The 21,976-nt window shown below is 35.1% G+C and overlaps 2 protein-coding genes across 2 annotated transcripts in view; both read left to right on the top strand.

Annotated features, from left to right (window-relative positions):
* The first annotated feature begins 6,142 nt into the window (after positions 1-6,142).
* The window catches only part of LOC147071347 (RNA helicase aquarius), a 163,512-nt gene continuing 147,678 nt past the window's right edge, over positions 6,143-21,976 (top strand). Inside the window, exons 1-4 of the mRNA XM_085947925.1 lie at positions 6,143-6,324; positions 16,348-16,448; positions 19,659-19,815; positions 20,276-20,483. Coding sequence (XP_085804051.1) covers positions 6,229-6,324; positions 16,348-16,448; positions 19,659-19,815; positions 20,276-20,483 — 562 coding nt within the window. The 5' untranslated portion in view covers positions 6,143-6,228. The remainder of the gene's footprint in view (positions 6,325-16,347; positions 16,449-19,658; positions 19,816-20,275; positions 20,484-21,976) is intronic.
* On the top strand, positions 7,141-10,653 carry LOC147071351 (uncharacterized). Its single transcript, XM_085947939.1, has 3 exons — positions 7,141-7,552; positions 7,672-7,800; positions 7,948-10,653. The coding sequence occupies exon 3, from the start codon at positions 8,454-8,456 to the stop codon at positions 9,885-9,887; it is 1,434 nt and encodes a 477-aa protein (XP_085804065.1). The 5' UTR covers positions 7,141-7,552; positions 7,672-7,800; positions 7,948-8,453; the 3' UTR covers positions 9,888-10,653.

Raw genomic sequence — 21,976 nt, 5'->3', positions numbered from 1 at the left:
TCCATTTTACAAGAAATGAAAATATAATTAATATTAAATTCTACAGGTTTTTTTAAAAAAAGGTTTGTCGATAGCTATTTCGGTTGTAACACCATTATCAAGACTATTCAGATAGGCCGTTTGCCTTTGCTTAAATACTATACGTGTATAGATAGAGACAGAATACATTTTCTTATTCGTTCCAGCAATATTATGAATTTTTACATTATTATTAATTGTAATATTATTAATACTTTGAAAACCCTAAGTGGGTTTTTTAAAATGGATATCGAAATTTTCAAAATTTATCAAAATTACAGTATTCGATGGTTATTTATTGACATTATTGATCAATTAAAATATTATTAGTATAATTGTCTTAATCGTGTGTTTAGATTATATTTAATAGTGGCGACGAATACATTACCAAATTTTCATTAATTATGTCATTACTTTTGGATAATTCGCGATTAATTTCCAACTGTTCAAGTAAATTTAATTTTAAACCTTTATTACATATATGCAAACATTGTGGCGTTTCATTGTTACTGATGCTATGCGAGTTTGATATCAAATGTTTAGCAAACTGAGAATCTGTTTTACCATTCTTAAAAGACCGGAGGTGCTCTTCAAAACGAGTTTTTATTGACCTGCCAGATTGACCAATGTAGCATAGACTACATGTGCCACATGTTATTTTATAAACTCCGCTTTTCTCCAGTTTGTTGATTTTATCTTTACTATTTTTTAAGTTTAATCCTAGATTATTATTAGCTTTGAATGCTACGTTAACGCTATGTTTAATTTCTTGATAAATTTTGTCTGAAATAATGCCGTGATAACCAATGGACTTGTAATAACGATTTGAATCTTTAACGTTAGGGTATATTGTTGATCTAGCTAATTTAAGTTGTTTTTTATATAATATTTTATCTACCATTGATGTTTCATATCCATTACTTAAGGCTATTTGTTTAATGGTATGTAGTTCATCCTCAAAATCTAATTTATTCATGGGCACGCTAACTAGCCTGTGGATCATGGCATGGTATGCCGCCAACTTATGAATCCATGGATGTTGCGATCCTTTATGTATAGTAGTTTCAGTATAGGTGGGTTTTCTATATATTTTGAAGTTATGTTTATTATTAACCCTCTGAATAGTGAGGTCTAGAAAATTTATTCTGTTTTCTATCTCTACTTCGACCGTGAATTTAATATTACAGTGCAATGCGTTAGCCCTTTTGACGAACGAGTTAAGTTGACGGTCAGTTCCTTTCCAGCAAATCAAAATATCATCTACGTATCTATGGTAATATAATATGTCAGCTACTGAGTCTATTTTAAGTGATTCCGATTCGAATTTGTCCATAAAAAGTTCTGCGAGCAAAGGACTTAAAGGAGACCCCATAGGGACTCCGTCAAGTTGATTATAAAACTCTGAATTAAATGAGAAATAGTTATTTTCTACACATAATTTCATTAAAGAATAAATTTCTTCTAACTCAAATGGGTGTACTTTAGCTTTTTCTAGTTTTTCGTACACTATTTCTAAACATTCTTTAACTGGAATATTAGTAAATAAACTGGTTACATCTAATGATACCAGCTTACAGTTGCTAGGTAAATATATGGTATTTATTTTATTAATTAAGTCAACTGAATTTTCTACGCTTCTTTTGGCTTTGAAATTTGTTAGATGTTTAAAAATTTTATTAATATAATATGCTAATTTGACTGTTGGCGTATTCGTATATGATACCACGGGCCTAATAGGAATATTAGTCTTATGTATCTTCGGTTGACCATATAGTAAGGGTGCCATAGGATTCATAAGAGTAACACTACGTTTGATAGCTTCGGTGGGGAAAGTGATAGTGCAATCATTTATTAATGTTTTAACTTTAGATGCGATTTTAGACGTAGGGTCTTTATTGAGTTTAACAAACCACCAAGGCACCACCATCACCACCATCACCACCATCACCAAGGCAGATAAAGGCAACTCCGTTGTAATTATAAACAGAGCAGATTATTTAGAAAAAGTTAATAACTTTCTTAATCCGCGTGAGTTAAAGTTAAATTCACGGTCAAAGTAGAGATAGAAAACAGAATAAATTTTCTAGACCTCACTATTCAGAGGGTTAATAATAAACATAACTTCAAAATATATAGAAAACCCACCTATACTGAAACTACTATACATAAAGGATCGCAACATCCATGGATTCATAAGTTGGCGGCATACCATGCCATGATCCACAGGCTAGTTAGCGTGCCCATGAATAAATTAGATTTTGAGGATGAACTACATACCATTAAACAAATAGCCTTAAGTAATGGATATGAAACATCAATGGTAGATAAAATATTATATAAAAAACAACTTAAATTAGCTAGATCAACAATATACCCTAACGTTAAAGATTCAAATCGTTATTACGAGTCCATTGGTTATCACGGCATTATTTCAGACAAAATTTATCAAGAAATTAAACATAGCGTTAACGTAGCATTCAAAGCTAATAATAATCTAGGATTAAACTTAAAAAATAGTAAAGATAAAATCAACAAACTGGAGAAAAGCGGAGTTTATAAAATAACATGTGGCACATGTAGTCTATGCTACATTGGTCAATCTGGCAGGTCAATAAAAACTCGTTTTGAAGAGCACCTCCGGTCTTTTAAGAATGGTAAAACAGATTCTCAGTTTGCTAAACATTTGATATCAAACTCGCATAGCATCAGTAACAATGAAACGCCACAATGTTTGCATATATGTAATAAAGGTTTAAAATTAAATTTACTTGAACAGTTGGAAATTAATCGCGAATTATCCAAAAGTAATGACATAATTAATGAAAATTTGGTAATGTATTCGTCGCCACTATTAAATATAATCTAAACACACGATTAAGACAATTATACTAATAATATTTTAATTGATCAATAATGTCAATAAATAACCATCGAATACTGTAATTTTGATAAATTTTGAAAATTTCGATATCCATTTTAAAAAACCCACTTAGGGTTTTCAAAGTATTAATAATATTACAATTAATAATAATGTAAAAATTCATAATATTGCTGGAACGAATAAGAAAATGTATTCTGTCTCTATCTATACACGTATAGTATTTAAGCAAAGGCAAACGGCCTATCTGAATAGTCTTGATAATGGTGTTACAACCGAAATAGCTATCGACAAACCTTTTTTTAAAAAAACCTGTAGAATTTAATATTAATTATATTTTCATTTCTTACTAATGTATAGATATTATTGTTTATCACTATTTCAATAAATCTGATGTAATGTTGTAATCGTTAGTGTTATTATATTTTATACGAAACGACAAAATATTAAGGAAATAAGAATTTTGAATTCATCCCCATCTTTGCTGCATAATATGCTGTAAATTGTTGTCCCATTCATTCTTGCTAAGCCATCACCTTAACGACAAAAATAATATTGATCAACGAGCCAGCCGTATTAAATTTGAGAAATTAGATTGAATTTCAATAGTTTAGCAATAGAGTCAGCCAGTGGCGCACCCAGGATTTAATATTGGGGGGGGGGGGCAAGGAGGAGAATGTAAAACAGCCTAATTTCTCGTTGTCTATTGCACTCGGTGTACCTACACCATGGTCCCCACATCCTGAAACGGGCCCTCATGCTAGGCTTGGCGGGCCCCCAACCTACCGCTAAGATTAAAGGCAGTGTGAAACACTACATTACCGTTTTTCAAATTGTGTTTTAGTTCAAATTAAGGGTACTTATACATAAGAATTGGCGATTTTCAATACATCCACTTTAATAATGGAGCTGTCGAGTATCGACACATAATAATCAAAAAATATATTGCACAATTATATAAGTAATTGAAAATGTTCATGGCCAAGAAGCATATTAGCGCCGCAGGCGACTTTTTTTACTATTAAAGCTAATTTAAAATGTGTGTTTATCTGGTCAACCCGACACGCCGGGCCCCCCACAGCCTGGGCCCCCAGGCTAGAGCCCTGTCAGCCCTCCTCAGCCATGACCCACACCACTCCGGAATTCGGGTGGACACCGAGAATTTTTTGACAGTTCCATTAGGGATTGGGTTTCTAAAAAAACCTGACATTAGTGTTTCGAAATTTTTGTGTTTTTTTTTGCCAGTGTTTTTATTTGTCTAAGCCCAAAGGCTTATTGGCTTTCAATTTCAATGGTTAAAATCATTCTGATAATTTTCATGTTTGGGGGGTGTCAGGGCCCTTTGCCCCCCCCCTGGGTGCGCCACTGTAACCACCTCACTTCAGTGTGAAAAAGCAAACAATCGTACTTAGCTTCCATAGAAATGCAAAGTTTTTTTTAAAATGCCTGTTTTTAAAGGTCTGGATTAGATGAAATTTACCATATTGGTCTAGTACAGGTTTTAGCACTGCTGTAATGTTTTCGAAACTATAGATTCCCTGTGTAAATAAAACAGTGCGTAGATATAATGTTAGGATTTCTTGTCTTTGCGAGGGTAACAAATCCTTTAAATGAGCCTAACATTGACGGAGCACCATCCATACAAATTCCTCCATGATATTTTAGATTTTAGACGCGTGCGATCGATTCGGCAACATCGAAATCACATTAGATCTTTCATCGGCTTTCATAATTTCACGAAGGACTTTTTCGGTTTTCGCTATTTTGCGGATTTTTCTGCTTTTATCATTATTTTCGCGGTGCACATGCAACAAGCCAGCGGTGCACCGGTTAAGAACCACTGGTCAAGAGCCACAATATTTATGCTGAATTCCACCGAAAAAATGTTTTTTTTTTAATTTACACCACCACCGACTGTGGTGGGCATGGCCCCCACATCATGAATGTTTGGCGGGCCCCCTTACCTATCACCAGGGTTAAGGGGAATGTGATGTTCTACAGTAGTGTTCCCAAATGGTATTCCGTGGATTTATCTATATTGTTAAATAATTCCCTTGAATTCTTGATTTGTCGGACCTCATATCATATTATCGAACGTTATCATACTATAGACCACTGGTCACGACCCCCTCTTGTGGTAGCCAAGTTGCATTCGACCCATCGATATTGGATAAATAAACATTTTTATTTTTATATAAACACTAAAAATAATTGTAATATAAAATGATACACGTGAATTATTATCATGTAGTTACGTATATCATATTATTTTCATCATACTTCATATTTTTTATGTTAATTTTGATGAAGTAGTATCTATAGCGCCACATGTGATTTTTTTTTATAATATAACAAATTTCTGGTGTGTGTTTATCTCACAATTAGACGAGCCGCCACGCAGGGCCCTCTTAAGCCCGGGCCCCCAGGCTATAGCCCTGTCAGCCCATGGTGGTGGGTGTGGTCGTACTTTTCGCCGAATTTTTATCGTCGATTTTGGGTTTTTTAATAGTGAAGTTCCAAAATATTAATTGAAAATGGAAAAAAAAAGTATTATTGCATTTAACTTATAGGTGCACAAACCTACCCAACAGAACACAGCCTAATTTCTCGTTTATCGGACTTTTGTCTATTGCACTCGGTGTACACCACTCCGGAATTCGGATGGACACCGAGAATTTTTTGACATTGCCATTAGAGATTGAGTTTCTAAAACAACCCGACATTAGTGTTTCGAAATTTTTGTGTTAGAAATTAAAATCTAAGAAATTTTTCTAGAGGGTGCTGGAGAATTTCAAATATTTTTTTTGCCGTGTTTTTATTTGTCTAATCTATTGGCTTTCAATTTCAATGTTTTTGGGGGGGGGGCAAGGCCCCTTGGCCCCCCCCCTGGGTGCGCTACTGGAGTCAGCAGTCAGCACACTAACGTCAACAAATAATAAATTGAATGTAGAAGAAGGATAACATTTAATTTAAAACTGGGTTAGGTATCCATAGTAAGTAAAAAGTAAAGAATCAGGGAAATATGTCTCCTACTCTCCAACAAGAAGATTTAGGCAACAGCCGGAATACGCTGTTGTCGACTAAATGGGAGGAGCTTGTTAGTTCACACACATAGCCAAGAAGATGTTGTTCGAGTATTAGTTGTCATCTTAAAAATTAGCTTAAAGGAAAATAAAATAAATGGTCGGGCAGCACTTCGCTGCGTTGCATAGTTTTAATTTAATGGCAATACTGCTCTCAACTGTCAGTTACAAAATATTAGTCTATGGTTATTAATGTCAGCGAGAGCGCGGTAATGCTAGTTTGTTTTTGTTTACTAAATATAATTCAAAATGAAAGTTGATCCTACCCCGGCAGTCACTAATGTTGACAAGGAGAAACTTCCTCCTCCAACGGTGTCACAGATTAATTCTGACAGGATAACACAGGTACAGTTAACTTTTTAATAACCTAAAAATACGTCATGGAACGTTTGATAAATGTGTATATTTGTTGAGTGTCATGATATCAAACGTATTTTTATGGTAAGTTAATGAAATATTGACAAGTGTTGATCACTATCTGAACAACATTCTTTCCGTTTAAACCCTATGTTAATGCCTGCACCATACCCGTATAATCGTGATGCGATAAGTAGTAACTACTTATTGTACAAAAAACACTAACTGAAAACCTAATATAACCTACTTAATACTGGGATACGGTAGGTTGTGTTTTGTTTTGGTTTGCTTGTTGTTATTGAAGAAAACAGAAAATTCTGGAATCAACAGGTATAAATGATGGGGGAAATTAGAATTCCACATATTGTGTTGCACGGAAGACCCGTTGGTTGTCGTCCTCCCAGTGGACCGTCAATTTCCTAAAAATCTCAATAATAAAACACACCCACGGTATATATACATATATAGTGTCACGACCTCGGACTTCGGGTCTTATACCTAGAGTACCTTTTAGGTAAAAAAAATGCAGGGCATCACTGAGGATTTGCGTTGGCCCTTTGACTGTAGTACCTTACGTAGTTACTACGTACTCATATAATATAATAATGTTCAGCGAAGGAAGGTTTAAAATAACAACACTGTTAGGATTTTAGTATAATTATATTTGAAAGTTGGGAATTTATGAAAAGATAGGTAGGTTATTTAGGTACTTACTCGATATGTCTTTCAAAAGTAATACAAGATAAAGTAATTATAATAATAGCAATAAAGTAATTAAAGTAAATAAAATTATAAAAGGATAATATCGTCGCCGTAGATGTCAAGGGAGTCAAGCCACACATTTGGCGAAAATGAGTTAAGTACACAAAAGCATTTTAAAACCATCAAAGATGCCGTGGTCAATGGATTTGAGCCACAAAAAGCCCTATGTATGAGTATTTTGTAAATTGCCAATAGACCTAGCACACATACATTAAAGTAGTCAATGACGACAAGCCGCATAAGTCTTTTGACTTCCGAATAATTTCACATGATTATGTGACTTAACGCTGTTGACCACTGGGACTTCCCGCTCAATCTGTGGCCCGGTGTATTTAGTGTGATTGTTGTATTCAGTTGTGATTCAGTGAGAAAAGGTGCTAAATAATGAACTATTCACGTGGGAGACTAATGGTTGCAGCCGTTTTAAATTCTACTAATCAACATACCCGTAAAGGTAAGTGTCGATGAAATATTGAGCTAAAAACACTTACTAGTTAAAAATGTTGATTCAGGCTGCTTTGACAGCAATGAGTAATGTGTGCGCAAGCTGTATTAGTTTTATTTATTTTACAGACTCTCACGGGAATGCCGTACAAGCTGGATGTGCAGACCTCGAGCTGAATATGCAAGCTCCGGACAAGATTGCTGGTCCAGCCATATATACAGAGCTCCAAAATGTCTCTCCAAGCACACACGTGGGAGGTCAATATTTTAATTTGTTGGTTATCAATAATTGTTGGTTTGATTAAAACCTGTGACCATCAGAGAGTCATTTGCTAATAACAAATTATTAATATTTATCTTGGTAGTTTCAAAGAAATAAACTACCTACTTTGTTTTGTTTTACAGATTGGAACGTCAACCTGGCACCAACACTACTAGATTCAAATGAGTCATGCCAGCAGGAACCTGCATATTATCAACACAACATTAATGTTTCAGGAACTTATACTTCTGAAATAACCGAGAGCAACCATAGTAACAATCCTGTATCATCCATCCCCACTCCTACAGATCAGACTACAGATGATTTAAGTAGGAAACGCAAGCGAAACCCAAAAATGTGGAAGCGGAATTCACAAAAGATATTGAGAATGGCAGGCAGCGAATATCAAAGCAGATCCGGAAAAAAAATTCGAGCAAGGGCGATAAGCGAAGTTAACTGTAAGTGCCATTATAAATGCACATCCAAAATAGGAAAACCACAGCGGGAGCAAATGTTGGCCGACTATCTGAGTCTGGATTCCGAAAGAGCAAGATGGGCCTTCATTGGTAACAGTGTAAATCGTGTCCCAGTGAAATGAAGGTACCATGCAGACTGCACCAAACGAGAGTATACCTTGCAATACTCTGTGATGTGTAATGAATTGAGAGCCCAAGTGTGCAAACAGTTCTTTTTGGCGACATATGACATCTCGAGCAAAAAAGTTGAAAATGCAATGAAAAAGTTGACTCCTTCAGGTGTCACTGATATAGATCGGAGAGGTCACAAAGAACCGCCCAACAAAAAACCAGAGGAAGTGAGGAACATAATCAGGGACCACATCAAATCGTTGCCCGTAGTTGCTTCCCATTACTGCCGGAGCAGCAGTAAGAGAAAATACTTGCCTTCTGGTTTGAGCGAGACTCGTATCTACATGGACTATGTAGAGTATTGCAAGGTGCATAATGTTGAACCAGAAAAGCACGGCTTCTACAAATCGATCTTTGTCACAGAATTTAACTACGGCTTTCACACTCCTAAAAAGGATCAGAGTGACTTTTGTACTCAGTACAAGAACAAGTCAGACGAAGAGAAGGCAAAAGACGAGGAGGAATACAAACTGCACTTGACTCGAAAAGAGGAAGCGAGAGAACACAAAAAAATCGACAAGGCCCAAGCTATGTGTGATCCAACAATTAGTTGCTTTACCATGGATCTGGAAAAAATATTGTTGACTCCAAGTTTGCAAGTAGGACAGTTGTATTATACCAAAAAGCTGAAAACCTACAATTTCACAGTGTATGACCTGGCTACTAGACAAGCAACGAACTACATGTGGCATGAAGGTGCAGGTACAAAGGGTGCTTCGGAGGTCGCCACGTGCCTGTGGAAGCTCTTGGTTTCAGTAGGCCCCAAAAAAGAAGTAACTCTGTATTCGGATACAGCTTCAGGTCAAAATCGCAACTCAGTTGTATCTACAATGTTATTACGTGCCGTGGAACAGCTGCCCATCAACACAATAAACCAAAAATTTATGGAATCAGGGCACTCCGAAATGGAGTGCGATTCTGTGCACTCCACAATAGAGGCCCGAGGAAGGAAAGTGGACGTATTCACACCAGAAGGATGGTATATGGTCGCCCGTACCGCGAAAACTAGTAACCCCTACCATAAGGTTGTGGAAATGGAATATTCCGACTTCTTCGATTACAAGAAATATTGCAGTCAAGTGATGACCAATAAAACTCTGTCGGAAAATGGAGACAAAATGAAGTGGCTAAAGGTAAAGTGGTTCCAATATCGCAAAGGTGAACCCACGACTATCTTTTATAAATACCAATTGAGCCAGAATAACTTTGAGTCACTACAAATCCAGCGAAGACGGCATCGAAACGTACCTACCCTAGAAGTACCAAGGCTGTACAGTTCCAAACCTAGAATTGACCAAGGTAAACTAAAAGATCTGTCAAAACTATGCCAAAAAGGTAGCATTCCGTCAACCTATCGCGACTTCTATAAAAATTTGGAGCCTGAAGATCGTCCAACTCAGAAAAACAGCAGCTCAGAGAGCGATGGAGATGATTAAAATGTGTGTCTAGTTTTATTGTAACTTAATTGTAATTATATATTTTTTTCTTTTATTTTGTTAACTGTCAATTCATGGTGTAACTGCATTGTATTGTTGTTTTAATTTAATAAAACGCAATTTTTTTGTAGTACTTATTCCACTTTTAATCAATAAATTAGGACCGGTTTCGTCCGCCTCATAGGGACATTTTCAACTGAAATGAACAAGTTGAAAATGTCCCTCTGAGGCGGATGAAACCGGTCCTAATTTATTGATTAAAAATGGAATAAGTACTACAAAAAAAGCGTTTGATTAAATTAAAACAACAATGTAATTATATTTTTGAAAAGCTAACTTTTTGTTTAGAGACGACTATGTTCACATACTGAATGAAATCAGGTAGATTCTAGGTTAAGGTGGGCACCATAAAAGGTCAATAATAGACTTTTCTTTAGAGTATATCCACAAAATGTTAGTGCTTTGTCCACAAATTCTCAGTGTTCAACAGGCATAAGAGGCCTAACTCTTTTGACTACCGCACAAGTATGCCAACTGTACATGTCAATATTCAGTGGTCAAGAGATATAACACACATAACTTTTAAAATACATTTTTTTTTAGTTATTCATTCAAAATAATAAAAAGATAATATCACAAAGTATCTAAGTTCAAAGTTTCACAATTCTATCTTTAAAAATAAAAAAGTTAAAACAAAAACTGTTCCTTTTTTTGTCACACAAAATCTTTGCGCGCCGATTTCTCAGCATTATGATTTTGTGGACTGGCTCCCTTGACATCTACGGCGACGATATAATATGTCATATTATATTAATCAAAAATAAATTTTACATAAAAATATAGAAAACACATTATTAAATTCTTGCAAATATCTCATCACTGTAATTAATTCAGCCTTAATTAAGTTTAACTTACATATTTGTAATTAGTTCGGGTTTAATTAAGTTATACTACAATATAATATATATACTTACAATATATATAATATATAAACAACTTTCCGAAATTTCTGTTATGATAAATATTAAGAGAATTAATAAGAAATTTTTGAATTAACAACATCAACTAAATAAGAAACAAAAATCACATTATCACATATCACAAAACGTTTACCAAGGGATTGCAATACCGAATGAAAATATCAATACCGGTATTCATTGAAACATAAAAACGTAAGGTAAACGTACCAGTAGTTGACCATTTAAGAAAAAAATTCAGCAAAAATAACGATTAACGTTTAGCATTACACCGAATGTTGGCAAAGCAAGTCTACTCATAATGGATCAAATGTCTTAATTAATATGACAAGACAAAAATTAAGAAAGGGTCTGTTACAAAAAAATTGTGTTCAATTTTTCTAGACCATGTTTTTGTTCCAGTAGTTGACCATCCAAAAAATTGAAAGTTCCAGTAGTTGACCACTATATGTTTCAGTAGTTGACCACTATATGTTTCAGTAGTTGACCATGTCTAATCAGGGGTTCCAGTAGTTGACCACTATATTTTTCAGTAGTTGACCATGTCTAATCCGAAGGCTTTATGGCAAATCTGTCATCAGAGTTGCCTCAGGGCTTCCTGTCAGACCACTCTAGCCCATAGCTACTTGAATCAACTTGGTAGCAATGGGCGGTTTAGTAACAAGTTACATAGGAGAGGATTTTGTTTGACAGCCAATCATCAGCTTTGTTCGGGTAACAAAAGGTGCAAAATTAGTTACTTCAAACTAAAAATACAAAAATATATTTATTTTAGCAACTAAGTACATACATACTACATAGTAACGCATAGGCTCAGTACTTACCAAAATAAAACTTAACATAAAAATCCTTAGATATTCCAAATAAAGTCCAATTCTGGAACTAAATAAACATTACGAGTTTTGCTTACTAGTGTCGGGTCATTTATGTGGGATACTACAGCCTTCCATTCATGGCTAAGTACATCGGATTGCTCTGGCCATTTCCATAGTCTCCCGCACTTTGCGTCGATGAAATAGTAGCTTTTACTTTAGAAATATGGACGATTTTCCCCGGGAAGTATTATAATATAATGTTCATTAATGACTTTCATAACGGGCAGCCATCGAGTTTTAGGCTTAAAGCTTTCATCACTAGACTTATGCCATTCACTCTCCGCTGAGTCTGAAATTTCAACACTTGGGTTAGACTCAGAAGAAAAATGCATTTTCTTGACTGCTTTCAATTCCCCCATTTTTTTTCTTCCTTTGCTTGCTTATAGTTCTTTCTTTCTTTGCCTCTCTGCAGCTCGTTCTTTTTTCAACCGTTCCATTTCTTTTTTCTTCCTCTTTTGTTTAGGAAATACTCCTGGCAAGTGGGGTGGGGGTTTTTTCCCTTTTTTGCTTTCTTCTTGAATTTTTCTTCCCCTTCACCGGGGAAGAAAAAATGTCTCTTGAATAGACTACGAATATTTGATGGACCAGCCACGGGTTCACTGGCGATTGGAGAAGAAGTATCATTACAAATCCTTATACCAGCCTTAGGTGCACTGGCGATTGGAGACGAATCACTATCACAAGTCATTAGACCAGCCACAGGTGCCCTAGCGATTGGAGATGAAACATCATAATAATTCATAGTATTCCAGGCGGCCAAAGACATCATATCATCGGATTCCTCTTCTTGCAATGCTGAGTCATCGCTGATTCTGACCGGGTCAGGTGGAGTGATATTTTCCAACTCATTTTTTACTTTTCGCCACAGTGCGAACAGTGACTTATCATCTTTATCAGGTTCATTGTTTTTGCGGAATGATTCAAGATTTTCCTCATCAATGTTTTTACTCAGGAACTCCTCTAAATACCGCTTGGGTTCCTCTGATGTAACCATTGAAAGCACACTTTACGATTCTCCTGGTACTGTTACAGCTTAAGGGCTCCATGGACAAAGTCCACATTTTCGGAAATGTCTTGAGGAATTCTTTTGTACTTGTAGAGGACTGTCGTTGGTGTGACAGCCCCACCGACACTCCCTGTTACTATGACGGTTATGCATTCTTTATCGTCGGCATTTACCTGCTGGTACACTGTCTCGATTCCTTTTTTGGCTAAGACCCTGCTCCCCTAGGGGCGGCAGGTTATATGAAAGTATGGTGAAGCAGGCAGGTTATATAAAAAAGTATGGTGAGGTAGGCTGATAAACAATTTGCGGCAAAACTAACGTTAACATTATTAATTATATGGGTACGTTATAATGACCAAAGTAAATCCTCCGTGATGCCTTGCATTTTTTTTTCGCGCGTCGCTATTTCTCGTAAGTTGTCGGCTATTGTTAGCCTGCTTCATTCAGTTGCTATATATTCAGGGCTATAATTCAAGAAATTTTTGTTTTCCGAAGAAAAAATACACAAACCAAAAAAACCAAAAAAAAAAAATTGACGCCTAGGTCATCTACTGGACAGAACCACCCTAGACACTTCTAATTAATAAATAATCATCATTCCATACTTATGAATGTAAAAATTGTTCAAAACTAAGTGACATAATTTTATTTAATTTATCTAGTAGTTGACCACCCTGGTCAACTACTGAAAAAGTATTAAAAAAAGTTTGAGTAGTTGACCCCCCCACAAACTTGCTTCCTTGTAAATATAACTTAAAAATTACAAATGATATCGATACTTCAATGTTATGACTGCCCGTAATGCATTAACTTGATATTATGAAGTCAAAAACATTAAATTGCCATATGCTTACATCCACTGATATCCTTAACAGTTTACTTAAGAAATTAAAAATAAAATGCTTACGGCGTGATGTGTTGTTTTCGAATAGCTGCTATGACGCTCCTATGACATATGGTGATGTGTTAGTTCCTCAATCCGACCACAGATGGCTTCACTTGTCTCAACTTTACAATTTAGAGCAATCCCGTGTCTACGTTTCTTATTTTGGGCATTTTATTGAAAAAAGGTCAACTACTGGTACATTTACCTTACTTATCAGTAAAAATATAACTATCAAAATCTCTTTAAAACATTATTTTATAGTAAAAACTTACTTACCTACATTTATTATGTTGACATTTAAAATATGTATTGATCATAAATATTGTAGAATTGGTGATTTATACAAATAATTTGAATAAATTGATAATTTTAACTAAAACTATCAAAAAGGCTAGTTCAGTAAGATGTGCAAATAAGTGGGTTTGCAGGAAATGCCTCTTCAATTCAACGCGTGTACAGTCATCAATAATTTTATTATAGAATAATAAAATTGAACATTTGTCACGGATGTTTTCTATTTCGAAATAATATTTGTGACAATTTTATAAATAGGTACCTATATTTGATGGATTTTTTTTTTATTATTTCTACTTTATTGGGTTCAGTCAATATATTTGCATTTTAGCAGCACATAAATTTAATAGGCAATACAGTACAAAGTAATGTAGAAATAACATTCAATCCATTTACAAAAACTAATATTGTAAACAAAATAAATAAATATATAGGATCACGTTATTCACAATCTTAAAAAATCTTGTGTACTGGTATTCACGAAGAATTAATATCAAAGTATCAACGCATACAATGATATAACAATGGTCAAATATAGATACGATACAATCAAAATGTGTTTCTCATATTCAATTATAATATTAATAATCAATGCGTTCACTTAAATGCGGTCCTGAGCAATACAAACACGACTGCTGTGTAATGCTATGTAAACAGAGTAATTCGGAACGAATTTAAGCACGCGTTATGCAGCCGAGATTATTTTAGATTATTATTTTAACATGTATAAAATTAATTAAATATTCTCACGTGTGATACGTCAAGGCTCCTAAGCGTTTATTCTTTTCATTGCTGTCGTTTTTACAATTTAACACACTACACACAACCATTTTTAATGAATATTACCTAGCTCAGGTGAACCTTCCACGTTGATTTACCAATGCAAACTGAACGTCAATGTGACGCACGTTGAAGTGCTACCATAACTTGATTACCAGCCTGCCTCACCATACTTTCATATAAGTTGCCGTCCCTAGTTCGGTACTTTTCGGTTATGAGGAATACAGCGGAAAACACATTTTTAAAATACCCGATATACTGGATTTTTTGTTAGGTTAACCTAACCAAACCTAACCTAACCTAATCTAACCCAACCTAACCTAACCTAACCTAAACTAACCCATACTAACAAATCGTCACTGTTCTGGCAGAAGACACTAATTCGAAAAAATGACATATTGAGTTAGTTATACCAAAATGTTCCTTATTTCAAACTTTACCGTCTGGAAACCTTCTTAATAAATAAACAGTCTTTATTTTAAAGTCATCCTTTTTACGATTACTTAATAAACTCACATGATAGACCATTTCAAACATTTTAACAATTTCAAAGTCAAATTTACTCAAAACTAGTATTCTCCAGTTAGTGTGTTCTGCCAGAACAGAGACGAAATAATCCAGTATATCGGGTATTTTAAAAATGTGTTTTCCGCTGTATTCCTCATAACCGAACAGTACCGTATATTACTGTAATTCAATTAAATTTGAACACAGCCATTACGATATTCTCGTGTCTACATAGTTAGGCCACATATTATATGCAGTGAAACTATGATTTTAAGTTTTTGAGGAGACTGACAAAAAAAACGTCAGAAGGTCAAATTGGGTTGGACCAGATTATGTCAATGTGTTCTTTCACCTTTTCGAGAATGTTTTTTATCTTCTGAACCGACAATGGTTTTCTTTGCGGAGATATTATTTGGATGGGTGTAAACAAAATAAAACAAACTTAAACAATTACGTTGTATAATCTTGTATTATAATATGTATCTTGTACACTCACGGTGGCCGCGCGGCTTAAGCGTTGGACTATCACGCCGTAGGTCCCAGGTTCGAATCCTGGGTCTGGCAAGTACACATATTGTTTTTCAATTTGTGTGTGAGTCAGGGTATGGACCTAATAGATTGAGCAAGTGGCTGTCATCCATTTCTCGTAAAAAACACTATGCTCTGTTTACTCTGTGGAGGCCCATATGATCCTATTAGGATCGGACATGGTCGGAAAAAAAATATATGTATCTTAGATGTAAATTGCACAACAAACTGGGAATTAAATGTATTAAAATGAAATGGGACTGTAAAAACTACAGACAAACAGCGAGAAAACATGAATTCCGGGCACGTAAAATTCGGGTTTCACTGTATATCATATTTTAATTATTGAATGTTTGTTAGCAACATGTTCTGGATCAGATTTCTCCATCTTTTCTTATCATTTGCAAATCTTGTAGTGGATGCTATAGATTTTCCAGTGAATAGCTTTGCCGGTTTATTTTATTTCATGGGTATTTGTCTTTTGCCCCGTTTAACTGGCCAAAGTAATTATCCTTTCGAGGCTTCCTGGGCATAATGCGATGCAGGTACATCGTTCAGTCCCTTACCGATGCTCAGCTCTTATTATGGTTGTTGTGTTTTTTTACAGTTGGCCAACCAATATTGGGCACCGAGCACACAAGGAAATCACCTGCCATATGACGCACAAGTAGTGGAGGATGTCTATGTTCAGGAAATATGTGGTTCCAAGTAAGTTTAATGATAAGTTTTAAATAATTACGAGTGTTGACTGTTAAGTTGATTATTCATCAGTGAGATTAACATAACAGAGAAATATTACCATTTGAAAGTAGGCGTACTCTAGTGTGTGCCATCCCAAAGATATTTGAAAAATAACGATAATTTCAGACAATCTGAATTCAATAATTTGTATATGTCTGTGTTCTTCAGGCAATAAAAATGTGTAAACCATTCTTCTCTTATCTATGGTGACCATTTGATTTTTATTTATAGACTCATTCTTTATTTTATAGCGATGTGAAGATTTAGTAATCTAGTTCTGTTCAGAATCATTTTTAATCTTATACCCCGTTTACACATACAGTACTCTCTCAGTAATCCACCATCCCAAAAACTAGACAAGTGTCCAATTAGTGAAAGCGGCGGATTATAGTGCATAGATACAAAATATAGTAAAAATTAAAACAGGTATTTCGTAAGTTTTTTTTGAGAAATTTGTACTAGCAAATTACAGTTTTATTTATAATCAAAATGACGTATTTACTAAATTGTACATATTTATATTCTAAGTTTATTAACTTAACCCTTTGGCTGCTATGATGTTGTGCAAAATCCGGTCGAGGATTGCTACCAATAATTGTCGATAAATTAAAGTATTGTATTATTTTTAGACACCTTACCACTCTAATTGATTCTGCGAAATCGGAATATTATGAAAACACGTTTCGTAATTAATTTATCGTTTTGAATAGATAATGAGGCAATTAGATATCGTCCGCTGCATGTGCTATTAAAAGTAATTGACATATCTCTTTCTCGCTCCATCATACGGGCGATCGCGAGAGCGAGCGAAATGCACGATCCGCGCACGGAGTTTTGATTTTTACCAGTTGTTGGAAACAATCGGTTATCCCACACGAAGGATAATACAAAGTAGTGGAATTAGGAAACTACCCGGCCGAAAAGAAATTTTTTGCATGGTGGCCTCGTTAAAAGATTGTGTACAATATGCGTGATTTGTGAAAAGGGTCTTTATGGTGTTTGTTTACTGGAACATTTAAAATATGTATTGGAAATGATTTTATTTCATTATTTTTTTATACTTAAATGAAACTGTTTTTATATAACACAAATCCACTTTACTTTAAACACTGAGTTGAGTAAAAGACTTTCACATTGTTTCAAATGGATAAAATAAAATAAAACATTGTCCTTCCACCAAAAATTTGACTGTAAACAAATTTTTACATTGTAAACTGTAATTTGTATTTGGAATTAATGTTTTTACTGTAAAAAGGGTGATGCCATGAAAAAAAATACAATAGTTATAAGTTCAAAACCTACCTAGTAACAAAACATATGAATCAGGTTATATTACACAACAATACAACTAAATAGATGGTAAAACAATGTTTCGTACCACTGGTGCAGTAGTATGTTCCCAAATCAACTTAACATTTCAGCCATGAAAAGCAAAACGACGATCGTTGTTAGCATTTCTGGCCATTATCAAAAACAACGATATATCGTTGCGTAGCATTGTAAGGGTTAATATTAATCAGTAAATCACTTGACACAACCAGTTGTTCAGTGATGCAGATGTTCTTGAATGGCTTAGGATTACTGGCTTTCCCTATGATCAAAAGCTTCATTTTGTGTGTCCCGGTTGCATTGGGGCATGGCATAATTGTAATGCGGTCCTTGGGCACTTTCCTCCCTGGTACATTACTTTCTCCGCGATGAACGTACGTTTTATGTAGGAGAAGTTTCCAAAATAATCCTGTCTCATCTGTGTTGTATACTTCTACGTGGCGGACTACTGAATTTGACAATCGAATACCGGCGAATTATAGAGCTTGATTTTGTGCTTTCAACAAGTAAAAATAACGGCGGAATATAGTAGTTGTCGGATATGGACTGTCCTGAGTCGGATTGAGTGGAACATAGATTTACTGCTGACAGTACGTATTATCACAGCCATAACAAGAAAATGCATGTGAAAACATGTATTATCGTACAAGTTGCAAGATGCAGTGACGTCCCGTGGGGGTAGACAGATTGAGTGTCGCTTGGGGGCGGCAGTTACTCGAAGGGCGGCAAATCGAGAATAATCATTTGGTATAAGTATATAGAAATAGCAACCTAAACTTAGTAGTAACGAAAATATCTTTCCCTTCTTACAGAGCATCCCACCTACCGCTCCTGGTCAACGATTTTAGTCTGTATTAAAGGTCGCATTGTCATTATATCGATTATCGATTTAATAATCCCTAAACCTTTACGATATCAGGCTAAGATATTATTAAAAATGTTGCCAAGTTTTGTAAATAGCTATACGGTTTGCCCTTAATTCCTCAAGACAGAGAAAATTAACGTATCGCAAAAATTAAATTATTACCACTATTACCAACGTCAAAAAATCCCCCATTTTGTGGAAAAAATATTTATAAATTTTATTTTATTTGTTTTAGTGGTATCTATATATTTTGTGAGTAATGTATCCATACAACACATTTCTTGGATATTGGATTCATGAAATGATGATAAAAAATACTGTAAAAAAATGAGGCGGCATTTTGGCGCTGTCTAGGGGCGGTATTTTATCTAGGGACATCACTGGCAAGATGGCATACATGAATCAAGAAGTTCGGAAGCTTCTGAATTTTCATGCGAGATTTGTTTGATATCTGTGTCTGCGCAGTAGAACAATAGTGGCGAACTAGTTAAGCGATTTTCACGACCTGTCAAAAAGTACCATGAAATGACAACATCGCATCTCGCTTACTCTCGAAGGATGATATTGGCAAGACAGTCCGCACTTCTACGTGTAAACAGTTATTATTGCGACAGTTTAAAATACACATTATTGGTGCAAGCAAATCCACGCACGTGTACAGGCGCAATTAGGTGTATTAAAATATACGAGTCACATGCATATGATGTCAGCTCTCTGCAACCCAACAACAGTGATATAGTCTGAAGACAGCAGATCATCAAACCACACGTTTACAGTTACAATCAATATATCCATAAGAGCTGATTAATAGAAATTCACTGCAGCGTATGCAAGTACATCGAGGTGCTCGGACTTAGCTATATGCATATGACAGTAGTGTTGAAGTTCAGCAGAATAATTTGTCGGACAACTTGAGAAACTCTTCCCTTTCAACCAACATATGGAGACACTTCTACTACTTTACTAATTATCTCTATTTACAGTTTTTCCACTAGGCGAATAATGATGCTGGAGTTTTCGCAGTATTTGGAAAATTATCTATGGCCTAATTACATTACGGATAAAGCATCGCACGCACACATGATGACCATTGTCGTGATGCTCAATGAAAAGTTTCGAGAGAGGGTACCAGTGTGGCAGGTAAACCACTAAATATATCATACATGTTATTATCCTGTTATGCATTCTTATTAACCCCTTTAACCCGTGCACTTTGCTGGGCATGTAAACATGCCTGAACGAATCGAGTCCATTTTGCGATGGACATTTAATAATGCTCGTTGTTAATTAAAATGAAATTTTGTCACAGTTAATGGATTATACAGGATTAATATACAGATTGGTAAAGTAAAATGTTCTTGGTTGTACGATTAAGCTACACTAAAATTCAAAAATTACAACAAAATAAAATATTTTTTTATAGAATAGAATGTCCATGAAAACTAAGTAATTTTTTTTTTCAAATTCTTTGTTTTCAACCTTTATATTATGTTATGTAGACCTTTAATGTACGGTGATAGATAGTTATACTTTACGGGAGATGGACTAAGAGGTAAGTTTGAAGGAATTGGGTATTGAAATCAATCTCTTCTCTTTGCAGGCTTTCCAAAAACGACCTGAGCATTTTGGTGGCCTGTTTGCGCAGCTACTGAAAGCCTGCTTGGTCGATGAAACAGAGATGGACATCCGGGAGCAGACGGCACTTCTGGTTCTGTTCAATCGCTGCTGCGGGAGTATGGAAGTGGCTCTGTGCCGGGATCAGGTCAAGAGGCTTGTCTCTCTCAGCATGTGGGCTAGCTTGCAACCAGGTAAAGAAATGTACAAATGTAAGGTTTTGCGATAAGTTGTATGACATATTTGTGTCATTATGATGCCATATCTTTTTTTGTCATATGTATCATACACAAAATGATCATATAAAATATTTGTATATACACAAAATAGTAGTATTTTGAATGGTCTTATGAGAGCTGTGATTGTCGCATTTTTAAAATTATTATTGTTCAATCAATTTAGAGTACTTTCAACCCTACAGTTAAAGTTATTATGTTTTTAAACATTAAGATTTCGTGACTTAACCCAGTCGCACATTGAAAATGATCTCGACTAGGATAATAGTCATAAATCAAAACTGAGCGCAACATGCAACTTTCTTATGTGCGTAAATAATACAGACACCTTTTTAAATAGTCAACAATGTAGGTACTAATACAAAAATGAAAAAAAAAATATAAAAATAAACGAGTTTTACTACTTAAGTACCTATATTATATTCATTTTTAAATTAATTTGTTTTTCATGCGACGAATGTGCTTGTTTATTAGCATAATCAATTTCAATAGTAGTCAATCCAAATTCATCATCGTTCATCGACAAATGGATTCTATCATGGACCCCACGTCCTGAAGCGGGCCTCCAGGCAGGAATCTTTCAACCATATATTTTAAATATTTAATAACCCCGAAACAAAGCAGCGCCGCAGGCCACTTTTTTTACTGTTAATAAAATAATGTGAAAAGTGCATTAGCAAACTAACCAAAAACTCAGTAAATAGATTTTTGTTTACTTCAATATATCTGGCGTAGAAATCATTTAAAACTGGAGACATGGCGAACTTATTTTTGTTGTAATTTTGATTTCCAAAGCTCCAATTTTTTATGAATGCCTTCACGTTGTCTTTTAAAATCAGTGAATGCATTAGTGATCCTTGCATTGATTCACAATTTTTTTAAAAATTTCAACTAAATTGACAAGTTTAACAAAGTTCCTAAACAAATTTCCCCAAATTTCAATATTATGATTTGACCCTTTTATTTAATTTTTTTACGAGATAGCCAGCGCGCTTCACAATTAATAGTACCTATAGAAGTGAGATATTATAAAAGTAGTCCCTATATTTTCAGACAGGTTTACAAACAACCTTTTATAGGACTGTTTTTTGTGTAGATCATAACTAGCGGCTGTTTTATAAACAATGCATTTGCAAACTGCAAACCTGTGGCTACATTAATTGTGTTACACTTTTCGCGCCTCCCTTTGCAACACTCTGCGCCTCCCAGTTTGGAAATCGCTGCAGTAATGTCACACGGCTAGCCAAAATGAATGACGGAAGTGCGTCGTTTCGGGATGATACTGCGTTGCATGTCAGGTGAAAATAGTTGCATGTGACTCCAGCTGTTTTTTTCAAACTGAAAGGTAGCAATCATGCGGTATGCGGCGGTAGATTAAGTTACACGTGTTTTGTGAATGCCAACAAAATCATATTGACATATTCGACGTGTTGCAGTCGAGACGAGTTTAG

Source organism: Rhyacophila brunnea, unplaced genomic scaffold (genome assembly GCF_057557595.1).
Source record: "Rhyacophila brunnea isolate RB1 unplaced genomic scaffold, BYU_Rbru_1.0 scaffold_20, whole genome shotgun sequence".
NCBI classification, from domain to species: domain Eukaryota; kingdom Metazoa; phylum Arthropoda; class Insecta; order Trichoptera; family Rhyacophilidae; genus Rhyacophila; species Rhyacophila brunnea.
Note: the sequence above shows the minus strand (reverse complement) of the source record. Positions and strands in the feature narration are given on the sequence as shown.

Bases quoted from the DNA above. Each gene is read 5' to 3' on its own strand.
- LOC147071351 (XM_085947939.1), top strand. From the start codon at position 8,454: ATGTGTAATGAATTGAGAGCCCAAGTGTGCAAACAGTTCTTTTTGGCG.